This window comes from Arvicanthis niloticus, chromosome 6, assembly GCF_011762505.2.
Source record: "Arvicanthis niloticus isolate mArvNil1 chromosome 6, mArvNil1.pat.X, whole genome shotgun sequence".
In the NCBI taxonomy this organism is placed as follows: Eukaryota; Metazoa; Chordata; class Mammalia; order Rodentia; family Muridae; genus Arvicanthis; species Arvicanthis niloticus.
The window spans coordinates 6164727-6187061 of NC_047663.1; the positions used below are offsets into that span (position 1 = coordinate 6164727).

At 50.8% G+C, this 22335-nt stretch overlaps 1 protein-coding gene across 7 annotated transcripts; it reads left to right on the plus strand.

Annotated features, from left to right (window-relative positions):
* Window positions 1-3952: 3952 nt before the first annotated feature.
* On the plus strand, window positions 3953-21504 carry Exoc7 (exocyst complex component 7). Of its 7 annotated transcripts, XM_034504666.2 has the most exons (21): window positions 3983-4136; window positions 4287-4352; window positions 5782-5966; window positions 6147-6252; window positions 9215-9437; window positions 10234-10401; window positions 12938-13030; window positions 13796-13864; window positions 14918-15063; window positions 15274-15426; window positions 15791-15889; window positions 16210-16272; window positions 16588-16654; window positions 17312-17350; window positions 18018-18083; window positions 19048-19168; window positions 19396-19491; window positions 20322-20385; window positions 20604-20645; window positions 20937-21070; window positions 21321-21504. In XM_034504666.2, exons 1-21 carry the CDS (start codon window positions 4077-4079, stop codon window positions 21421-21423), a joined length of 2163 nt encoding a protein of 720 aa, XP_034360557.1. In that variant the 5' UTR covers window positions 3983-4076; the 3' UTR covers window positions 21424-21504. The 7 variants fall into 7 exon arrangements, with proteins under 7 accessions (XP_034360560.1, XP_034360557.1, XP_076791550.1 ...); XM_076935435.1 differs by lacking the exon at window positions 17312-17350 and having other exon boundaries at window positions 13715-13864; XM_034504667.2 differs by lacking the exon at window positions 17312-17350.
* Window positions 21505-22335: the final 831 nt, after the last annotated feature.

Sequence of the window (22335 nt, forward strand, 5' to 3'; positions counted from 1 at the left end):
TAAAGCGGCCCTGACAAGATTCACTCCCGAGGATGCGGAGATGGATGCTGACTTGCTGAGACATACATCTATTCCAGCATCCTACCAAGGACATCCAGGACAGCTTCAAAGCTAGCCCCAGATGGTCCAGCTTCACAGACGGCTTCAGCCAGGACTTCAGCTAAACCCTGCATGTTCTTAGTGGCAGATGATTCCACAGAGCCTGGACATCGAGTGTAACAGCCAGCTCTCCCAGGACTTGGTCAGCATCCCGATTTTCTTGGAGACCCAAAGATATTGTTGCTCCCAGACAGCAGGAAGCAATTAAGAGAACATAACACCCTAATTCTAGAGATGTGGGGTGGGTGGTTATTGGTTGTTTGGTGGGTTATGGATGGTTGTCATTTAGGGGGGCTGGTTGCAGATTGTAAATGGGCTTCAGTCAGGGAAGAAACAAAAAAAAAAAAAAAAAAAAAAAAAAGGAGCTTGGATTCAAGGATCTCTTTCCCCCCTCTATCCTTCTTTTTCTCCTATCTAGGAGAGCTAGGGGGTAAAAATGGGGGAAAGAGAAAATAAGAGTGGATTATTACGTTATTGTATCTCCTTCTAAACTAAAAACATAACAAGTCTCAGATATCTTAGACTGATATGGATTTTTGTATGATGATAGAAATTTAAGGTTATATTTGCTACAATATAATGTATATATGATTGAACTCTCATTGAGGATATAAGTGCATATAACTTCATTGTAACTCACTTAAAATGCAATATTAAAGTCCTAGTCTTACGAAGTCTACTATTGTAAACTGTTAAGGATATTTAAGAAATGCAAGTTAGTAGTCAGTCACCTATAAATAATCAATAATCCTTTTTGTTGTTGTTTTTTCAAGACAGGGTTTCTCTGTGTAGCCCTGGCTGTCCTGGCACTCACTCTGCAGACCAGGCTGGCCTCGAACTCAGAAATCTGCCTGCCTCTGCCTCCCAAGTGCTGGGATTAAAGACGTGTGCCACCACTGCCCGGTTTCAATAATCCTTTAATGTGTTCAGAACTATACTTGTGGTCATGTTAGGAACTAGTGTAGTTAATTACAGGAATAAGCCTTATTAAGTCCCCTGTTGTGTTTTCAAAACAACTAACTAAAATCAAGCAAGGTTTGTGTATTCAGATATACTTTAGATAGGTAGGTAGATAGATAGATAGATAGTCCTCAAACACTTCAGAGAGCTGCAGAACATGCTATCTAAGATGTTTTAATAGAAGAAGACTTTTCATGACAGAGAGACAAATCAGCTCTTGGTAGCACCCAACCTCCTCCTAAGAAGATGATGGATAGAGAAGAACACCGCTGGGGCCTGCTTCACATGTGGCAAAGCTGCCAGCACTGGGCTACAAACTACCCTTTACCTCATTGGTTGACCTCACATTGTGCAAACTGTGAACAGACAGGACACTGGGGAGTTGAGTGTCCCACTTTGCCTAGACTAGGTAGGACTGCCCCCCAAGTTCCCACTTCACAGGAAAGTCTGTCAAATCTTCTGGCCTAGCGGCAGAAGATAGATGCTCCATGGACTACAGAGGAACCGTGGTGACGATCCAGATAGCCAGTAAGTGTCTTTCATTTTCATAGACGCAGAGGCTGAGCGCTTCCTGCCTACTCAGGTGACGTTTATCCTTCTCAGGGGGTTGAAGGCTGGACGGTTACAGCTTTATCAGTTTTTCAGTAGCAACCAAGGCTTAAGCTGCCAATGTGGTTACCTTCACATGTAAACTGCAGGCCCCAGGCCTCACTCTCCTGGAGCTAAGAGTCTGTCTTACAGCTTTCCTTGTTATCAGATTCAGAAAAGAGAAACTCACAAGAGAGGTGTAAGGTTTACCCAGCTTGAAAGGGTGAGGGATCTAAGACAGTGGTTTGGGGGCTAAGAAGGTGTTTTAAGGTCAGCAAAGGCAAACAGAGGAGGTAAAAGCTTAAATGGCAGTAAGAAAATGATTTAAGGAGGCTGGAGAGATGGCTCAGAGGATAAGAGCACTGGCTGCTCTTTCAGAGGTCCTGAGTTCAATTCCCAGCAACCACATGGTGGCTCACAACCATCTGTAATGAGATCTGGTGCCCTCTTCTGGCGGTGCAGGCAGAACACTGTATACATAATAAATAAATAAATCTTTTTTTTTTAAAAGAAAATGATTTAAGGTATATGTGCTTCAGATTTCTTTCCCTACACCACTTGACACAAATCCTCTACAGAACTTTGAACTCACCAAGACGGCACAAATGGCCTTGATATTGTGAATATAATTCTTACCCCGAGAGTTTTCACAATTGTTCTTAATTGTATATAGTTTACTGATGTTAGAGATAAAGCCATTTCTTGGTCTAAAAGGGGGAGATGTTGGGATGATTAAACCCACACATATTGCATCAAATGGCTATGCAGTTGTGTGCTGTATTTTCAGTTTGTTAATTTCTGTGGTGGCAGAGCCAAGTGCCGGCAGGATATTTATCATTCTCATTTCTGTGCTCCATTACCTGCTTTCAATATATAGATACGTGTCCTTCTTCACCTGCCCAAATGATGATTCTCTGAGATTATCTTGTTAAACGCAAGCTTCCTGGTGAAGGTCACATAGCCTTCAATGCCAAAAGACAATACAGAGATATGGACCAGGCGTTGTCCTGCTGCTGATTGGTTCAGACTAGGCGTTGTCCTGCTGCTGATTGGCTCAGATCTATTAGATGAGTAAGGAGTGTGCCTTTGAGGAATAAAGAGTTGGCCATTGGAGCCAGAGCAGGAGGAGAGAGATAGAGGGACAGAAGCACACCAGGAGCAGGGCAGGGAGGTAGAGCAAAGAGAATGCCGCATACTGAGTGGCAGGGAATCTGGGTTGAGTCTGGTGGGCTAGTTGAGGGACTGTCCCAACAAACAGGCAAACAGCCTTATACTATACAGATATCTCTGTGTCTTTATTATTAAACCCCACGTGGGATTCCCCCAAAGCCCTGAAGTATCTATTGTGAGTCACTGTGCGGGATCCAGTCTCCAGACTTGAACCGTTAAGATATGATCTGCAGAAACAAATTTGTCACCTCAGCCAGAGGTTTTATCACAAATCAGGGATTGGCCAGCTGGAAAGATGGCTCAGCAGTCAAGAGCACTTTCTGCTCTTCCAAGAGGCCTGGGTTAGGGTTCCCAGAACCCACGTGACGTGACAGCTCACTACTGTGATTCCAGTTCCAGGGGGATCAGATAACCTTCTGGCCTTCCAGGGCACCAAGCATGCAAGTGACAGCACAGGCATATATACACCAGCAAAACATCTATGCACACACACACATACACACACACACACACACACACACACACAAATCCATAAATCATGAGCTGGCAGGTTAAGGCACTTTCCACCAAGCCTGACACCTGAATTCAATCCCTCTGGGACCCACACGTGGGAAGGAGAGAACTGTATACCCTGTGTACCCACTCCGCGCCAGCCTTTGCCTTGTACCTTCTGCCACCGCCCTGCTTTTTATCGGGTGAGCTAGGTTTGGCGAAGCACGCCTGTCTTTAATCCAGCACGCGGTAGGCAGAAGTCAGCCCGGTCTACATAACCTATTCCAGAACAGCCAAAACGGTCTCAAAAAAAATTCAGGTATATGGTTGATTTGCTTGATTTGTGGTTTGGGGACTGAGTCTGCCTCTGTAGCCTAGACTAGCCTGGAATTTGCTATGTAATCCAAACTGGCTTCGAATTCGTGAATGGCCTCCTGCCTCCATCTCCCAGTCTGAGCGTGTGAAGATGTGAGCCAGCACTCCCAGCAAGGGTCTGTATTTCAAAGAAGCGGACAAACCAGCCTCTGGTTATGAGGAAGGATCTATGCCTCAGGTGAGCGGCACTTCCAGCCACATTCAAGATGGCCTCGATCCGCAGCCGGCTCGCGAGCTGTGGCCGGCACACACTTCCGCTTGCCACTCCCAACATGGCGCCGCCGGAGCGTCCGGGGGCGGAGCCGAGGGAGGAAGTGGGTGTGACAGGGACGGAAGCCGAGCGGGGCTTGGAGCAAAGACAGCGGGGAGTGGGACCAGCGCTGTCCGCTGCGATGATTCCCCCGCAGGAGGCTTCCGCTCGGCGGCGGGAGATTGAGGACAAGTTGAAGCAGGTGAAGTTAGGGAGAAAGTGAAGGAAGGGCGTAGGGACATCGAACTGGGGTGGGAGGGGAGACGGGGTTAGGCGTAGGCCGTGGTGCTGGGTGGTGGTGGTCCCATTCCCCATCGGCTTGTGGTGATGTCCTCCTCTCCACTCCTCGCAGGAGGAGGAGACGCTGTCCTTTATCCGAGACAGCCTGGAGAAGAGCGACCAGCTCACTAAGAACATGGTGAGTAGCCTCTCAGCTGGGAGGCTGCAGACTGGCTCCCGGGCCCCAGAGGACGTGTCCTGTGCCTGAGCCCAGAGATTCCAGCGTGGGTAGTAAACTGTGATAATATGTGGGCATCTCTTGTGGGTATCTCTGCTCCTCAGTCTCCACTCCCTCACTGAGGATTCCGCTGGCCTGGACCTGTTACTGTCTGACCTTCTGCAAACATTTAGTGATACCTTGTACATGGTTTGGTACTACTGGTCCCATGCCATTGTCAAATTCATGCAATGCATGTTCACCTTGAAGGTTGATCCAGTAAGATTACCGAGGTAGAGAAGTCCCAAGAGACTTTAGAAACAGAACCATCTCAGAGAGCTAATGGGTCTTAGATCTACCCCATGTCCCACATCTTACTTATGTGGTTCCTGGTGGGTAAGGCTTGAATTATGGTTAATTTATCTGGTAAAACAGATAATGTCAGTGTGTCTGTGAAGGGGCCTATACATGCTTCACACTGTCTGGTATATGGCAGATGCTTTAAAAGTGTTTGAATTTGTGTTTAGTCACCATAATAAAGTTGTAATACTTATTTAATGTGATTTACCCTTATGGAATTTTTTTTTTTTTTTTTTTTTTTTTTTTTTTTTTTTTTTTTGGTAACAGTAATATATTTGCAACTATTCTGGGTGACGCTACTTTCTGTTCAGTTTAGGAAAACTTCAGAGAGAACAGAAATTGAGATTCAGCTTTCAAGAGTAGAAAGAAAGCTATCCTGAGATGATTTTTTAAAAAGATTTATTATTTATTTATTTATTTATTTATTTATTTATTTATTATGTATAGTGTTCTGGTTGTATGTATGCCCAAGTGCTAGAAGAGGGCATCGGATCCCATTACAGATGGTCGTGAGCCACCATGTGGTTGCTGGGAATTGAACTCAGGACCTCTGGAAGAGCAGCCACTGCTCTTAACTGCTGAGCCATCTCTCCAGCCTGATTATCTTTTTTTTTTTTTTTAAAGAAAATTTCTGTGTATGAGTGTTTGCACGTGTGTCTGTGCACCATGCATATGCAGTGCCTGCAGAGGTCAGAAGAGGGTGTCAGATCCTCTGGAACTGGAGTTCCAGGCAGTTAGTTGTAAGCTGGCTGATATGCATGCTGGGAACTCAGTACAAGTTCCCTGCAAGAGCAGAATCATCTCTCCAGCTCCCTGGGAGTGATTATCTTAGGAAGAACTAGTTTAGTATTTTTCTTGCCTTAGGATGAAGTTTCAGCCAGTTTATATTGAATCACATACCAGACTAGGGACACAGTGGGAGCACACAAGTCCACTCTGTTCCTCCTCACGTGTAGCTTATTGTCTAGAAAACCAAGAAAAGACAAAAAATGTCTGTGAGTGCTTCCAGGACAGCCCTGAGAGCCATGAGCCAGAGGAGTTCCTCCTGCAGGTGTCCATCCTGTCGTCCTTTGAAAGCCGACTCATGAAGCTGGAGAACTCTATCATCCCTGTGCACAAGCAGACAGAGAACCTACAGAGGCTGCAGGAGAATGTCGAAAAGACGTTATCCTGCCTGGACCATGTTATCAGCTATTACCACGTAGCTAGTGACACTGAGAAGATCATCAGGGAGGGGTGAGTTACACACAGAGAGTCACAGAAGCAATGCCTCCTGGACCCATGGCTCCAAGTAAAACATATTTGAGCGTAGAGCCCCTCATATGAATTCCCGTCCTCTCCTGCAAACCATGTTCGTAGTCTGTCTATTTAATCCCTGCCTTCCAAGTCTGAGCCAGCTTTTTTTTTCTTTCTCAGCCCGACAGGTAGGCTGGAAGAGTACCTGGGAAGCATGGCCAAAATCCAGAAGGCTGTGGAGTATTTTCAGGACAATAGCCCAGATAGCCCAGAGCTCAACAAAGTGGTAAGCATCCTATAGACTAGTGTGAGACAGACAGATGGACATCAGTCCCTGTCCCAGTCTCATGAGGAACATGTGACAATTTAAAGAAGTATGTAGAAGTCAGGTGTGGTGGCTCATGTCTAGAACGTGTGAGTTTGAGGCCGGCCTGGGACATGTGGTATTCCAGACTAGCCTGGGTTATGTAGTGGAGCAAACATGTAAAAGAGGATGATACATAGCATTCAGAATGTACACGTTAGGTCCTGTGCCTCGGGACTTGTAGATATAATTTTCACCATTTCAAATGTAAGTTTAGCATTTGATTTTTATATGCACATTGGTGGGTTTCTTCACTGTGGTAAATATATTCTGTGTCCAGGCATGGTGCCTCACACTAGTAATGCTAGGACTCAGGAGGGTGAGGCAGGAGGATTGCAGCAAGTCCAGATTGGCCTACATAGTGAGTTCCAGGATGGCCAGAGCTACATAACAAAACCCTGTGCACGCCTTTGACACCAAGTGCCAGCCCTGCCTTCCCTCCCGCATCTAAATGTCTGTTCTACATTGGTTCTATTTATAAAGGCTGTGTGTGCATATATACATGTATGCACGTGTATATGGAGGCCAGAAGCTAAACAAGTATTGTTTAGTATTGTTCCTTGGTAATAACACCTTGTTTACTGAGACCGGGTTTCTTGCTGGTACCTGTGGCTCACTGGTTAGGCCAACTAGCTACTGAGTCTCAAGAATCTACCTGTCTTCATGCCCCCAGAGCAAGGATTAAAAACACTCACCACGCACAACTCATCCTTTGATTTCTACATATGCCAGAGCATGCGTGTGCACACAGGTTTTTGTTTTTGACTTTCGAGACTGGTCCCATGTAGAAATCTGTCTTACTCTGTCTCTCAAGTGCTGGCATTAAAGGTATGTCCAACCTCATACCTGGCTTTTTATGTGGGTTCTGGGAAAAGAACTTAGGTTTTCATGCCTGCATGGCACACAGAATACCAACTGACCTGTGTTCCTAGCCTTGGCTTTTTTGTTTTAGCATAAAGATTATTTTGTATTTTGGAGTTTTGCTTGTTCTTTTCAAGACAGTGTTTCTTCTAGCATGTGAGAGGTAGAGGCAGGTGGATCTCTTGAGTTTGAGGCTAGTTTATACAGCCAGGGGTACACAGAGAAACCCTGTCTTAGAACCCTCCCCTCCCCCCTCCCCCCAAAAAAAGACAGTGTTTCTTTGTGTAGCTCTGTCTGTCCTGGAACTAGCTCTATAGACCAGGCTCGCCCTGAACTCACAGAGATCTGCCTGCCCCTGCCTACCAAGTGCTGAGATTGAAGTCATGCGCCACCACCTTGGGCAGCATAATGTTTTTAAGGGTCATTGAGTCACACCATACTATATCAGTACAGGACTAAATACTCTTTTATTACCAAATAATATAGATATGCCACATTAAGAAATGATTTATTCTCCGGGCAGTGGTGGCGCATGCCTTTAATCCCAGCACTTGGGAGGCAGAGGCAGGCAGCTTTCTGAGTTCGAGGCCAGCCTGGTCTACAGAGTGAGTTCCAGGACAGCCAGGGCTACACAGAGAAACCCTGTCTCGAAAAACCAAAAAAAAAAAAAAAAAAGATTTATTCAGGCTGGAGGGATGACTCGGTGGTTAAGAGCACTGACTGCTCTTCCAGAGGACCCTGGTCAGATCCCAGCATCACACAGCAGCTCACAACTGTCTGTCACTCCAAGATCTGACGCACTCACATAGACATACATTCAAGCAAAACACCAATGCACATAAAATGAAAATAAATAAGTTCTTTAAAAAACATAAAAGAAAGACATTATTCATTCATTTTATTTGTGTTTGGGCACACTTACAGAGCTTGCCTCTCTCCTGCCCTGGGGCAGTCATTCTCAGGGCGTGGCAGCAGGCGCCAAGCCCACTGAACCGTCAGCTGTCTTGGCCTACCTAATATCCTCCATGTGCCCAGCGATTTATCACATTATGATCGTTTGGGTTGTTTCTGCTTCTTGCCATCCTGAATTCTGCTGTTTGAGTCTTTGTGTTTTCCATGCATGATTTGTAAATATTTTCTCAGTTATTTTTTTTTTTTTCACTTTCTTGTTGATAACACCTGACACTAAGTTTTGGTAATCCAACTGTCTTAGTCAGGGTTTCTGTTGCTGTGATGAAACACCAGGACCAAAGCACCTTGGGGTGGGAAGGGCTTATTTTGCATACACTTCCATATCACTGTCCATCTTTGAAGGAGGTCCAGACAGGAACTCAGACAGGGCAGGAACCTGGAGGCAGGGGCTTATGCAGAGGCCATGGAGGGGTGGTGCCTAATGGCTTGTTCACATGGCTTGCTCAGCCTGCTTTCTTATAGAACCCAGGACCCCGCAGCCTAGGGGATGGCTCCACCCCCAGTCAACTGGGACCTCTGCCATCAATCACTAGTTAAGAAAACATCCTACAGCTGGATCTCATGGAGCCATTTTCTCAGTGGAAGCTCCTCTCTCTCAAGTGACGCTAGCTTGTGTCAAGTTGGCATAAAGCTAGCCAGTATACCCACTTACCTACTTTTTTTTTTTTCAAATTCCTTTCTGACAAGCATTTCAATTAACAGTGAAAATTAAAAAAATAAATAAATTATCAATGCTCGTTAAGCCGAGTTTGGCCTGCAAAGTGTTTCTGTTTGTTTTCAGGCAGAGCCTCATTGTGTTGTCCTGGCAAGTCTCAAATTCAGAGACCCCCCTGCCTCTGCTTCTTGAGTTTTAGGATTAAAGTATCCACTACCACACTTGGAATGACCATCAGTTTTGAGAAACAGAAGGGAAAGAAATGACCAAGTCAGGCTTCCCAGTGTTTCCTCTGTGGGGTAAAGGAGAAGCTGCTGTGATCTGTGGAGGCCCGAGGGCCAGAGAGGACACTGAACCCGCTCAGGAGCACCAACTCTCCTCCTCTTGTCCTTGCAGAAGCTGCTGTTTGAGCGAGGGAAGGAGTCACTGGAATCGGAGTTCCGCAGCCTGATGACCCGGCACAGCAAGGTCGTCTCCCCTGTGCTCATCCTGGATCTCATCAGTGGTGACGACGAACTGGAGGTCCAGGAGGATGTGGTCCTGGAGCACCTGCCTGAGAGTGTGCTCCAGGACGTGGTCCGCATCTCCCGCTGGCTGGTGGAATATGGTCGGAACCAAGGTGAGAGTGCTCCCTCTCTCTGTCAGAAGAACGGCAGCTTCTCACTGTAAAGCCCTGGTTGTCCTGGAACTCTGTATGTAAACCAGGATGGCCACGACCTCACAGACGATGCCTTCGCCTCCTGAGCACTGGGATTATGAGTGCTCACTGCCAGCCCAGCCATTGCTCACTTCTTTTGACAAAGTTAAATCTGGATGTTGCCTTTGTTTTTCGTTTTAGAGTTATTCTCCTTTTGTTTACATGTACCTTGTGTGTCTGTGAACATATGGAGTACATGTCACATGCATGCACCTGCCCATAGAGGCCAGATGGGAGAGAGAATCATATCCTGGAACAGGAGTTATAGGTGCTGGTGAGCCACCTGCCATAGGTACTGGGAGCCGAACTCAGGTCGCCTGAAAACAACACACACCTATACGTACACCTCACACCCCACACACATAGAACAACAATAAAACTCGGAACAACAAAAACAAACACAGAACAAAACACAAGTCTGAGTTGGTGGGGCGGGTGGTCTAGCTCTGTGAAAGAGTGCTTGCCCAGCGTACAGGAAGTCCTGGCTTTGAACCTCCAACCTGACAAAACAACAAAACCAGTGCTCGCCCTGTTGGAGGATGGCTTCACCCTCTGAGACTTTGCTTGCTTTGAGATGAGGCCACGTGAGCAGCTAGAAGCCAGAGCAAGCGTTAGGAAGAAATTAACCAGTGTGGTTGCACACTCTGCTGCCCACTGTGTAGAAGTGAAGGAGGCATAGGGGCCCTGATGGTGTACCTTCCTTGCTCTCTCTCTCCAGATTTCATGAATGTCTACTACCAGATCCGTTCTAGCCAGCTGGACCGCTCCATCAAGGGTCTGAAGGAGCATTTTCGGAAAAGCAGTTCTTCCTCTGGGGTTCCCTACTCCCCCGCCATCCCCAATAAGAGGAAAGACACGCCTACCAAGAAGCCTGTCAAGCGGCCAGGTGAGCGCCCACCTTAATGGGTTAAGTAACCAGCAGAGGGATCCCTGGAGTCTGAATCATCTCCGTCCACTCTGGGTGAGCAGTCAGCCTTCTGGAGCTCATGCCTGTGAGCTATGTCCCACTCACAGGGACACAGGATAGAGAGCCAGTGTTCCCTACTCAGTAAGGCTCGGTAGAGAAGTTCTTACACAGAGCAGCTGGGTGATTTCTATAAGGTTGGGGGGTTAGGGGGTGGGGGCAGGGCCACTTGTAAGCTTTATTGTCTCTGAGTCAGGTTGGCAGAGGCCATAGGTGAGAGAGACTCCCTAGAGCTCCTCCCCATCACTGTGTGGTCCCATTGGGTGAGAAGCAGCAGGCACTCTGTCCTTCCAGAAAGCCAGAGCAGCATAAACTTCAGCATGGCTGAGAGGTGGGCAGCTGTGGGCAGTGAGACTGCAGTGTTCTGGAAGCAGCCATTGCTCACCCCTCCTCACCTCACACCCACGGTCTGTCAGCCTGGCAGTCCGTTGCCTCAGGAGAGACAAGATGCTCTAGGAGAGATAGGACGCTCCAGGATTGGGGCTACTGCAGTGGCGCCAGGAGAGAAAGCTATTTGGTTTCCAGCTGCTGCTCACGCACGCCTAGGGGACACACTCTGCTAGCAACAGGCCTTGAGCAGGGCTTACACCCTCCTTTTCCAGTCTCAACCCACCTAAACCTTTCAGAGAACAGCGAGTCACCTGTTGGACCTCAGGCTTTGCTGAGGGTTTGGAGACATGGCCAAGAGAGGCTGTCTTTAGGGCTTGATGGCCTCAGCAGGAATTGCATTGTCTTCTGTCCTTCAGAGAGTGTCCTGCCTGGATTCCTCACTAGAGAACTTGCTACAAATAGTGACTACTAACCCTCCCTGCTGGGCTCCATCTGCCTGCATGGCTGGCCAGTCCATCTCCGTGCCTTCCTTGTGTGGGAGGAGCTGTGTCCATGAGGCTACTCCCCGCTCTCTCCCTTTTGCTGCTGGTCCTTTGACGAGCCCACTGGAGGCTCCAGAAGCCTCTTTGTCCCTCCCCAGTCTCCACCGACCATGCAGGTTCCAGCATTTCAGGAAGAGGGATCTGAAAGCTCACCATGAACTTAATCTGTCCTTGTCACAGAGATGCAAAGCATCTTGGCTGTGAGGTCCCTGAAGTTTTGTGGAGTTTCAGGAGCTGGCAGGAGAGAGTGGGTTTAAAACTGAGGTGATGATGACGGAGTCAGGCCCTTGGGACATCTGTCCCTGCTTTGAGGACAGAAGAACTGCTGGCCCCATTGGTGATGAGGCACTGACCTCAGCATCTGTCCTTATAATTGGGTACCTGATAGACTTGGTTGCTGCCAGGTCAGCATCCCCGTACCCTTCCAGCCAGCGTGCTGGTTAGGTTCCAGTGGAGCCCACAGCCCATCTGCTCCTGGGTAGGTTGTGGAGCAGCAGGAGTCGTCTGACTGACTCATTACTAGGATTCTCAGAGAGGAGGGAGCATGGAGGGAAGCAGATGTGAGCTGGCCTGCCAAAAAGTTTCCAGTAGCTAATTCCAGTGTGGTAGAAAGAAAGAGAAATGAGCCAGCTGAAGCCTGCCCCACCCCTCCTTGCCTGCTGGGTACTATGAGGATAGGAACCTTGCTGGGGTCAGGTATGGTGGTGGGAGTCTCCTGGAAAGCAGTGTGGTTAAGCTCCTGGATGACGCACCTCCCTTTGCTAACTAGAAGCTGCCCTGTGGCTGAAGTGCTGCTTATGTCTGCATACTGTGGGCTCCAAGATGTCTCACTGCAGGACCTGGCTGTCTGGAAGGCCGGCTGCCAGGATTTCCTTTGTACTCACTTGTGATACTAACTGATCTTTTTTCCCCACGGCAAGAGCATGTCTCTTTACTGTGGCTCGCCTTGCAGGGGGTGACTCCTGTTGGCCCTTCCCTAGTTTTTCAGCTTATTACCGTTGCTGTGTGGGCTAAGTGCCTTCCAGGATGTGGGAGCCTCCGCCTCTGGGTGTCAGAACCTCCATCTTGTTTACAGCTCCCCAGGAAACGTAACCCTTTCTTCCAGCCCGAGGGGCTGCTGCCCTGGACTGCTGTTGGCTTAGGTCCCAACACTGAGCATGCGCAGGGCACTCAGCCTGGAGTCTAGGCTGGTTTCCAGGGAACCGCCAGGTTGCCCTGTCCTGCCCTTAAGTGTGCAAGCTTTCTGTTAGCCCCTCCACTGACTCGTATGGCACTCAGTAGAATCTACTTTTCCTGGGGGATCTTTGTACATCTTTTTTTTATCACCTTCTGTCCCTTTCAAAGTGACTCAGATCCAGACCTGAGGGACAGTGTAGAGCCCAGGGTTGTTTGAATACCTTTTCTTCTCTCTGTCCTCAAGGGTGTCTAGTGACCCTGGCAGGGCCTGCTGGCAGAGGTGTAAGGGGCATGCTCGCTGTTGGGTGGGCGCGGGTGGGCGTGGGCGGGGCAGGTGGAGGGCCGCCGCTGTTCTCTCTCACTCACTCCCTAGGTCTTCCTCTCTCCTCTCTGTGTGGCTCTGGTGACAGGGACGATCCGTAAGGCTCAGAACCTTCTGAAACAGTATTCCCAGCATGGTCTAGATGGGAAAAAGGGGGGCTCTAACCTCATTCCTCTGGAAGGTAATCACCCTGTGCTCCCCCCTTTTCCACTGTGTGTCGCTCACTCATCGGGCAGGGCAGAGCCTCCCCCAGGAGGGCCGTGGGACAGGTCCTGAGGGGACTGGGTGGGCGAAGCAAACCCCTGATGGTCCTCAGGCTTCAGTAGGCCGGAGGACAAGTTTCATGGCCTTGGCCTGATCCTGTCTGGCTCTGCCCTTCCTAAGGCTCCTCCTCTCTGTCCCTGTCCTTGTGTCCTGTGTAAACTCAGAGAACACTGTCTTGGGGCAGCCCTTTCACGCCCAGATCAGCAGGGCAGGACCAAGTTGGCCAGGGCCTCCTGGCTACCTTCTTCTGTACAAAGAGTACTTCATGTAGCTAAGGGGACAGGCTGCCTGAAGGACATGTCCCTCCTCTCCTGTCAAGGGAGGGACAGCTAGATCCGCTGACCTGGTGGACCCAGCCCCTTACAAAGCAAGGCTGTCCTCATTCACTCACCAGTGACATTTTCATTGTCTCCCTGGGGCCACACACCTTCTCTTGGTCTCCCTGGTCAGGAAACATACAGCCAGGGATGGTCCTGAGGCTCCCTGAGAGTCAGGCTTGAAACGGCTGTTCCCAGTGGGGTTTAAGGTGGTGGAGGGGCTCAGAGCCCTCCTCAATGCCCCCTCCCTAGCCCCATTTTATGCTCCACTCCTGGAGATCAAGGGCTTCTTCCCCGTACCCAAGGGGCAGCTGCCTGGCCCTGGATAAATGCTGCTTGTGTTTGTGCGGCCAACATCTTGCTAGGTCACGAGCATGATTTCCGAGTTAAGCACCTATCGGAGGCCCTGAACGACAAGCGCGGGCCACTGGCCGGTGAGTACCGTAGCCCAGCCCCAGGGTAGCCAGACACTGCCTTTGAAGCAGTTCCCTGGATGGCCTGCTCTGCTCTGAGGATGGGCCTGGCCTGTGGTCTCGCTCCCTCTCCAGGTTCCTTTGGGCCCAAGGTCTCCTTGCCTCTTGTGAGATGGGAGTTCATGCTTGGCTCTTGGGGCCTGGCCGGAGGAGCAGCTGTAGTTTGAGCTTGGAAGGCAGGCAGGAGGGCAGGTGACCTCTGAGGTCAAGGAACCTGGATATCGCACTTCTTGGAGCCTATCCATGCCCTGTAAAACCGGAGTGTTCTATCCTGGCACGCCTGCTCATCTAATAGTGGGATGCTGTCTTCTCCTGGGGCAGCTCAACAAGGAGCCGCTGAGACTCACTTATCTCTTCTCAGATTGTTCTGTCTTGTTGAGGTAGAGCCTCACTATGTACTCCAAGCTGGCCTTCAGCTCGGCCACCACACCTCAGCCACTGGAGTGTTGGGATCATGGTTGTACGTCATACTTGGCCAGCTCATTCTTCCTAGAATTAGCTCTCCTCTACACACCAGCCAGCCTTATAGGTCACAGCCCACCACTCCCTTAACTTTCAGGGCCCGATGCAGTTGGTAATGACCTTCGTAGGAACCACACCTCCCAGACTGAAGACCATAGTGACCCCCTTCTTAAAATGGACACTGCCACCTGCCTATCCTACACTGCCTTCTTTTAAGCAATTCAGAATCCTCAGACCTGGGGTCAGACAACCTCATCCAGGAAGTTGGTTTAGGAATTTTTCTTCCTTGGTGCTTTCTCCCACCACCTCTAGTGTCTGACCTGGGGACATAAATGCTGCCTGTGCTGAGCTGAAAACCAGGACACGGTGTGGACTCAGCACCTGCTCTCCCAGGTCTGCCAGAACAGTTCTTATGGCTTCCTGTCAGCTTAGTCTCCTCTTCCCATTTGCTGCTTGTCTGGGCTCAGCCCAGGAGCTGGGGAGACTCGTACCCCCAGCAGAGTGAGTGGTTTTCCCCAGACCAGCCACTCAGGGTCACTGCTGTCCCCCTAGGGAGAGATGACATGCTGGATGTGGAAACGGACGCCTACATCCACTGCGTCAGTGCCTTTGTGAAGCTGGCCCAGAGCGAGTACCAGCTGCTGATGGAGGTCATCCCTGAGCACCACCAGAAGAAAACCTTCGACTCCTTGATACAGGTGCTACTCCCGCCGTGCTGCTCTGAGCATGACCCACCCGTGTAACTGTTACTGCAGAATCTAGGGTGGGGCAGGCCTCTTGCCCTGAGCCCTCAACTCTATTTGGTATAGTCCCCTCCCCCGTCCTGCACAGCATTCTGGCTTTCCTTCATGCCCCACAAAGTGGCCCACTGTCCTTAGGAACCAACTCTGTCCTCGTCCCTCTTCTAGGATGCCCTGGACGGGCTGATGCTTGAAGGGGAGAATATCGTGTCCGCTGCCAGGAAAGCTATCATCCGCCATGACTTCTCCACCGTGCTCACCGTCTTTCCCATCCTGCGGCACCTCAAGCAGACCAAGCCCGAGTTTGACCACGTGCTCCAGGTATGTGAGTGAGTGGAGGTCCTGAGGGCCTCTCTCTGTGTGTCGCTCTCTGTCCTTGTCTGTCTGTCTCTGTCACACACACACACACACACACACACACATACACACACACACACACACACACACACACACACACACGCACACGCACACGCACACACACATCCCTTTACCCCCTTCTGGGAAATTGTTTCGTGTACTCACCTACAGCTCTTATGAGTGGCTCCCAAGGGGCTTTGGAGTGAAGATGCTCACAAGGTAACAGAAGAAAAGCTGTGGTTAATCTCCACCTGGAGAATTCAGCCTCCAGGCTGAGGGTTGGGAAGGACCTAGAAGGAGTTACCCTCAGGGCTATGTCCTTCCTCAGGGTACAGCAGCCAGCACGAAGAACAAGCTGCCAGGCCTCATCACCTCCATGGAGACCATTGGGGCCAAAGCTCTAGAAGACTTTGCTGATAACATCAAGGTCCGTAGCCTTTTTCCCTTCCCAGGTCCAGCTTGCTCACGAGCCCTGGGGACTCCTCAGAGAGCAGGCCTTCCAGAGAGTCAGCTTTGCTCTCAGAAAGGCCCTGCAGTGCTGGCTCCCCGCGGTGCCCTTTGAGCTCCTCTGTTTCTTCCCAGGCACTGAAGCCCTCTGCAGCTGACTTCCTTTCAGTGCTGAGGCGGAAGGGCAGCTAACACTATGTGCCAGTAGATGGCGCCATAAGCACTTAGAGCTCAGTGACTCAGGCTACCGGTCAGAGCCCTTTCAGGGACCCAGAAGCTCTTTTGTTTGTTTTCCTACAGAATGATCCAGACAAGGAATACAACATGCCTAAGGACGGCACCGTTCATGAGCTCACAAGTAACGTAGGTGTTACTCAGACTCCGCTGGAGAGGTGTGCAGCAGCCTCCAGCTCAGGCTCTGGGGAGACAGCAACAGTGGGAACCCCGCCTGGCTGGCCCAGAGCTCCTGGCCTTCATGAGCAGGCCTTGGTGGTGAAGGGCTAACTTATCAGAAATACAGGGCCTCTCAGGTAGCCAGCGTCCAGGGATGACACCTGAAATTTCCCATTGTCCTTGTCACTCTGCAGACCCCTGGTACAGGACGTCCCTGCTTGTTGGAAAGGGTACATGTGGGAGCCATTGCCGGGCCTGACCCTCTGTGTGTGATCTCTCCACCAGGCCATCCTGTTCCTGCAGCAGCTTCTGGACTTCCAGGAGACAGCAGGTGCCATGCTGGCCTCCCAAGGTACTGGGCACCTGGGCTGGACTTGCTTGTGCCTGCTGTCCCCTCTTGCCTAGGGACATGGAGTTAGCTCCCTAGGAGGCACTGACTTGCGTCCCCTCCAGCCTGTGGGGACCCAAAGCCCCATGGACTTTGCAGGAATGAGGGCCGGGTTTGTCGGTGTCCTTATGAGCCCTGACCCTGTGCTTGTGCCTTGGCCGTCGGTGTCCTGGGTGGGCACTGCAGGGCTCGGGGCTTGTCCCGCCCTGCCCCACCCCATACCTCTCCACTTGCTGCTGTGTTGTCTGCCTACTCTGTCACTTCATCTCCTCACTGCCCCTTGGTGGGACTGGAACTTGGAGGTGGGGGAGTTGGCACATAAGGAAGAGTGTTCTTCTGGGTCATCCCAAGCACTGAGGTCCCCAGCGCCCTGTCTGCTTTTATTTTGAGGACAAGAAGCCAAGAGCTGCCAGTTGTCCTGGGCTGCACTTTGCAGGGTGTTTCTGGTCTTGAGTTAGTCCGGCTTGGTGTGTGCTGCTGTCCATGTCTGGCTGCTCTGGGGGAGGAGTCTGCTTGGCTTGGGGGACACAGCCACTTCTAACCTGTTTTTTGCACTTTGCATCTTTCTCCCTCCTCTGTTTCTCTCCTCCCCCTCTGTGTGCACTGCCTGTCACTCCGTAGTTCTTGGGGACACATACAATATTCCTTTAGACCCCCGAGGTAAGCAGTGCCACTCCCCAGACCCATCCTCCCTCCAAAACCCGTGGGTGAGGTTCCCAGGGGACCAACCCTCAGGAGCCACTGGGGGGCAGGGCAAAGGGACATGAGTTCTTTAAGGGTGCCCTCATCTCCCCCGACTCCCCTCACAGCTACCTTTTGTCTCTGAGCCTATCCAGGCTGCACCCTGATGGGTCCCTGGCTAGGAACAACCCCTGGCTAGCCAAGCCCCTCCTCTCAGCCTTCTGCTCTATATCAGCAGGTCCCTATGCTGGGGGTGACAGGGTAGCAGGGGTTTGTGAGGAGAAAGTGGGAAGGCTGGGTAACCCTGTCCCAACCTTGCTGTTGGCAAATAGACAGTAACCATCATATGTCAGGGACCAGGCTGGGAAGGAGTTGGTACCCCGCACATCTCCTCACTGCCTACCTGCTATCATGGGCTTGTTCCTTAACCCAGTACTGTAGAGGACAGCCTTGGGATGCTGAAAGAGTCTTGTTAGACCGTTAGCATTGGTTCCTGTGGCTCCACAGCTATCTCTGCTTGAGCGCTCACTTCAGTTCCGCCTGCCCACGGCCTGTTCCAGCATTTCCTCCTCTGCCCCTGGGGTGTGGGAAGGGCCATCAAGGGTCTTGGCCATTGCCACCATAGTAACAGCATATTTCCTCACAGAAACCAGCTCTTCGGCCACCAGCTACAGCTCCGAGTTCAGCAAGCGGCTGCTGAGCACCTACATCTGTGAGTCCCCTCCCCCACCCTGCCAGAACCTTCTCAGCTCCCTCCCTGTCTCTTCCTGGTCCTTTCCTGGCCAGGTCTAGCTCAGGACCCAGGGCTTTAGAGAGCTCCACAGGCCTGGTAGGCAGAAGAACAAGGAGCAGTTGTTAGAGACTGGCTAGCAGGCCCTGGAGGTCAGCTGCCACAGGATATTTGATCACACTGTGAACCCTGAGATTGTGTTATTTACTAAAAAACCCTGTTTCTAGTCGTGGTCTGGCTCAGCTCAATCCCAGACAGTGAGGGTAAAGTTAGCTTGTGGAAGGAAGCACCCACGTTTGGAAGTGATGTCTAATTGAGTGGTAGACAAAGTGAGGAATCAGAGAAAGATCTGACAGAAAAGGATATGCCCAACTCTCAGGAGAAGAGAGAGGAAGAGGAGGCTGCTTAGAGCATTGTAGAGAGAAAGAAGGAAGAGGCAGTTTTATGAGGACAGCGAGAGAGAGAGAGAGAGAGAGAGAGAGAGAGAGAGAGAGAGAGGGAGGCAGGTTGCAGAGAGAGAACACGCTAGACACAGGTAAAGGTAGACAGCCAGAGAATGAGAAGAAACCAGAAGATTAGAACAGATTGCTAGAGTTAGTTTGAGGCCAAGCAGAGTAATTAAGGAGAAGCCCAGAGAAGCCAGATTATATCAGTCACCTTGGAGAGGAGTGTGAGCCAGGACAGCTGAGTTGACCAGCCAGCCAGAGCTCGGAAAGAACTTGGAAGGTGTGAGCTTATTCAGCAGTAAGTCTTGGAGGCTGAAACATTCTAAGCTTAGATTAGATTGTATGGAGGCTAGAAGCTTCCAGGCCTAGGCCTAGGTTAGCAGACAGAGGCAGTAAGCCTCTGAGATGAAAATTATATCAGGCTGAATAAAAGATACTTTTATAGTCGGGTCATTTGGATCAGACAGTTTTGGTCGATGTAGCCCCATCTTTCTGTACAGGCAAGGTCTTGGGCAACCTGCAGCTGAACTTGCTAAGTAAGTCCAAGGTGTATGAGGACCCAGCACTGAGTGCCATCTTCTTACACAACAACTACAACTACATCCTCAAGTCCCTGGAGAAGTAAGTGGCCTGGCCTCAGCTGGGCAGTCGTGGCAGCCTCTCCCTCCAGGGCTGGATGTACCATACAGTCTCCTGGGACTGGCTGTTCAGTTTCTCTCTTTGCTGGAGCGCCCACTTTAGAGCTCAGGAAGGCTTGGCCGGAGGCCTCCTTCCTGGTTGCTGCACGGCCAGAGAACGCAAGGCTTCCGTGTACTTTTCCCTTTCTCCTTTCCCCTGCCTTCCCCCAGGTCTGAGCTGATCCAGCTCGTGGCTGTGACCCAGAAGACTGCTGAGCGCTCGTACCGGGAGCACATCGAGCAGCAGATCCAGACCTACCAGCGCAGGTCAGCAGCCAGAGCTCACATGCTTCCTTCTCAGCCCCTCCTAGAGTGAGGGCCACAGCTAAGGCCCGACAGTGCAGGTATAGCCCTGGTACCACCTGTTTTTCTGTCCTTGGAGTTTGTTTTTAGGGTGGAGCTCAAAGCCAGGGCCGTCTGCAGGCTGAGTGTGGGGTCTGCCACTGAGTTGAGTCCCTAGCATTTTTTTTTTCTCTACTTATTTTTTAAATCTAATTCACGGGGGAGAGGAGAGAAGCTCTGCCCACCCCCACCCCCCCACCCCCACCCCCGCCTTGGTAGCTGCTCCCTGGGGCCACAAAGCCTCTTCAGAGTGGTCTGCCAAGTGTCCTGGCTAAGAATAGCTTAAGAGCGAACTGTCAAAGATGTGAAGTGTTTAGCCCTAGAGAACAGCAGGGTCATGAGAGCCCTTGAGCTTGGAAAGGATCCGGCTACTTCTCTGGTCCTCTAGTTTCCCCCGCCTGTTTCTTCCTGAGTATCTCCCGCTTTCTTCCTGTTTATCCGGCTTCTTTCCCCATCTGTTTCTCTGTCTTAATTTGCCACAATATTGATGTGAGCCACATCGACAGCATTTGCTCAGTTTATTGAGTGCCTTCTGCTTCCTGTTCTTAATTGTCAGAGCGAGCAGCTTAGCCACTGTCTGTTCCCAAGGAGAGCATCCCTGTTGTTTTGCTTACTCTTGACCTGGATAATTCCTACTGCCCCCCCTCCCCCCCATTCAATAGATTGAGAACTTTGCAAAGCAAAGCAAGCAGGCTTTAGGGAAGAGGCAGCTGTCTGAAGCTGCCCCTCTCTGCCCTCTCACCCTGCCATGGCAGCTGGCTAAAGGTGACTGACTACATCGCAGAGAAGAATCTACCTGTGTTCCAGCCTGGAGTCAAGGTAAAGCCCTGGGCTTGTGCCAGGAATGCATGTCGAGCAGATGGGATACCTGTGTCTTAGGAGAGATGGACAAGCATCTCTTGGCAACAGAGATGTTTGAGGCCCTGAGGAGAGCAGGAGAGGGCGGGCCACACAGTGCTTGGGGCAGGAGAGGGCAGAGTGGTTCTGCTCTGAGCAAAGCTTTCTCTGTTGCCTTCTTCTGCTCTCTGGATCTCCAGCTCCGGGACAAGGAGCGGCAGATGATAAAGGAACGTTTCAAGGTGAGTCAGGGTCTTCCCTGCATGGATGGTGGTGGCAGCTGTGGCAACAGAGGCACAGAGCTTTTGTTGCTAGTTTTGTTTTTTAATTTGTTTTTGTTTTGTTTAAGATAGGGTTTCTCTGTGTAGCCCTGTCTGTCCTGGAACTCACTTTGTAGACCAGGATAGCCTCGAACTCACAGAGATCTGTCTGCCTGCCTCTGCCTGCTTAGTGCTGGGATTAAAGGTGTGCATCACCATACCCAGCCTTAACTCTGTCTCTTGGTCCCTCCTTCCTACCTGTTTGGTGGTCAGGGCTTCAATGATGGACTTGAAGAACTGTGCAAGATTCAGAAGGCCTGGGCCATTCCAGACACAGAGCAGAGGGACAAGATTCGACAGGCTCAGAAAAGCATTGTCAAGGAGACCTATGGGGCCTTTCTGCACAGGTAGCCCACCCCCTCCCAGGCCGTTGCTGCTCACTTTTCAGGTGGCCCACGTGCTCTTACTCAGGGAAACACAAAGGGGTCACGGGGGTCATGGGGGTCATGGAGGTCATGGGGTAGATAGCACATTTTGGTTCTCTGGGTTTTGGGACTTTATTCAGGCCCACCCACACCATCTTAGCGCTGTCAGGGATGACTTAAGTTGAGGGTAGAGACGACTCTCCTCTGACCTCTCATCACCATGTCTGGTCAGGTATGGCAGTGTGCCCTTCACAAAAAACCCGGAGAAGTACATCAAATACCGCGTGGAACAGGTGGGCGACATGATCGATCGCCTTTTCGACACCTCTGCTTAAGTCTGCCAGTGTTTCTGTCCAGTTCCACCGGCATGCCTAGCATGTCAGCGGACTCATAAACCAGTGGTAATACACTTCCAAGCCCAGCGAGTGTGAAGTCCTTCGGAACAGACCTGTGTGCCCCACCCAGGAGCCCCACCCTGAATAGTCCTGGCGTCTTCCGTCTTCCCTGCAGCCATCATCTGCCATCATCCACCACACCAGTACTCACCCAGAACGTAGGTCCTTTCACGCCTTGGGTTCCATGATGGAGTGCATCCGCCAGGGGCCACAAGATGGCTTCTGAGGCGAGAGATTCTAGAGAAGGCAGACAGGCTGCCATGTGGATACCAAGAATAGCATGGCAGGCTTCACCCTGGTCTGCTTTCATCTCTTCAGCCCACAGATGAGAATGGGCTCCAAGAAATAGGCCAGACTGCAGCCAGCAGACCTGGAGGAAAGGCCACTAAGCCTTAAGTAGGGCACTGTCCTGCTGAGCTCTGGGGTGTTCTGACACCTGGGAGTCTGCTGGGTGTCAGGAAGCAGGACTGCTCTGTCTCTGGTCTCTTTGATCTAGGCACTTCAAAGTGTTTGGAGGATTCTGAACCCCTTCTGGGAGCTGGCCACTCAGGCTCCTGTTCCCTGTCCCCAGCTTCTGTGCTCGTCAACCCAGGCCATGCAGCAATGGTTGAGGAGCTTTAGGCTGAGAGTATGAGGGACAGAGAACTAGGGGGCCCAAGCAGAACAATCCAGGATCAAACCGGAAGATCATGAATGTAAAATTGGGCCCTACTGCTAGGATGGCAGTGAGTGACTGTGTTAAAAAAGGGCAGACCCTTACCGTGCACTTGGGAGTGACTGTGTTCAAACAGGGCAGGCCCTTACCGTGCACTTGGGAGTGACTGTGTTCAAACAGGGCAGACCCTTACCGTG

Excerpts from the sequence above, each read along its gene's own strand:
- Exoc7 (XM_076935435.1), top strand. The coding sequence starts at position 4,077 with ATGATTCCCCCGCAGGAGGCTTCCGCTCGGCGGCGGGAGATTGAGGAC. Across the intron at positions 13,031-13,714 it reads TAACCTCATTCCTCTGGAAG|GGCTTCTTCCCCGTACCCAA; the intron begins GTAATCACCCTG and ends CTGGAGATCAAG. Across the intron at positions 18,084-19,047 it reads GCTGCTGAGCACCTACATCT|GCAAGGTCTTGGGCAACCTG; the intron begins GTGAGTCCCCTC and ends CTTTCTGTACAG.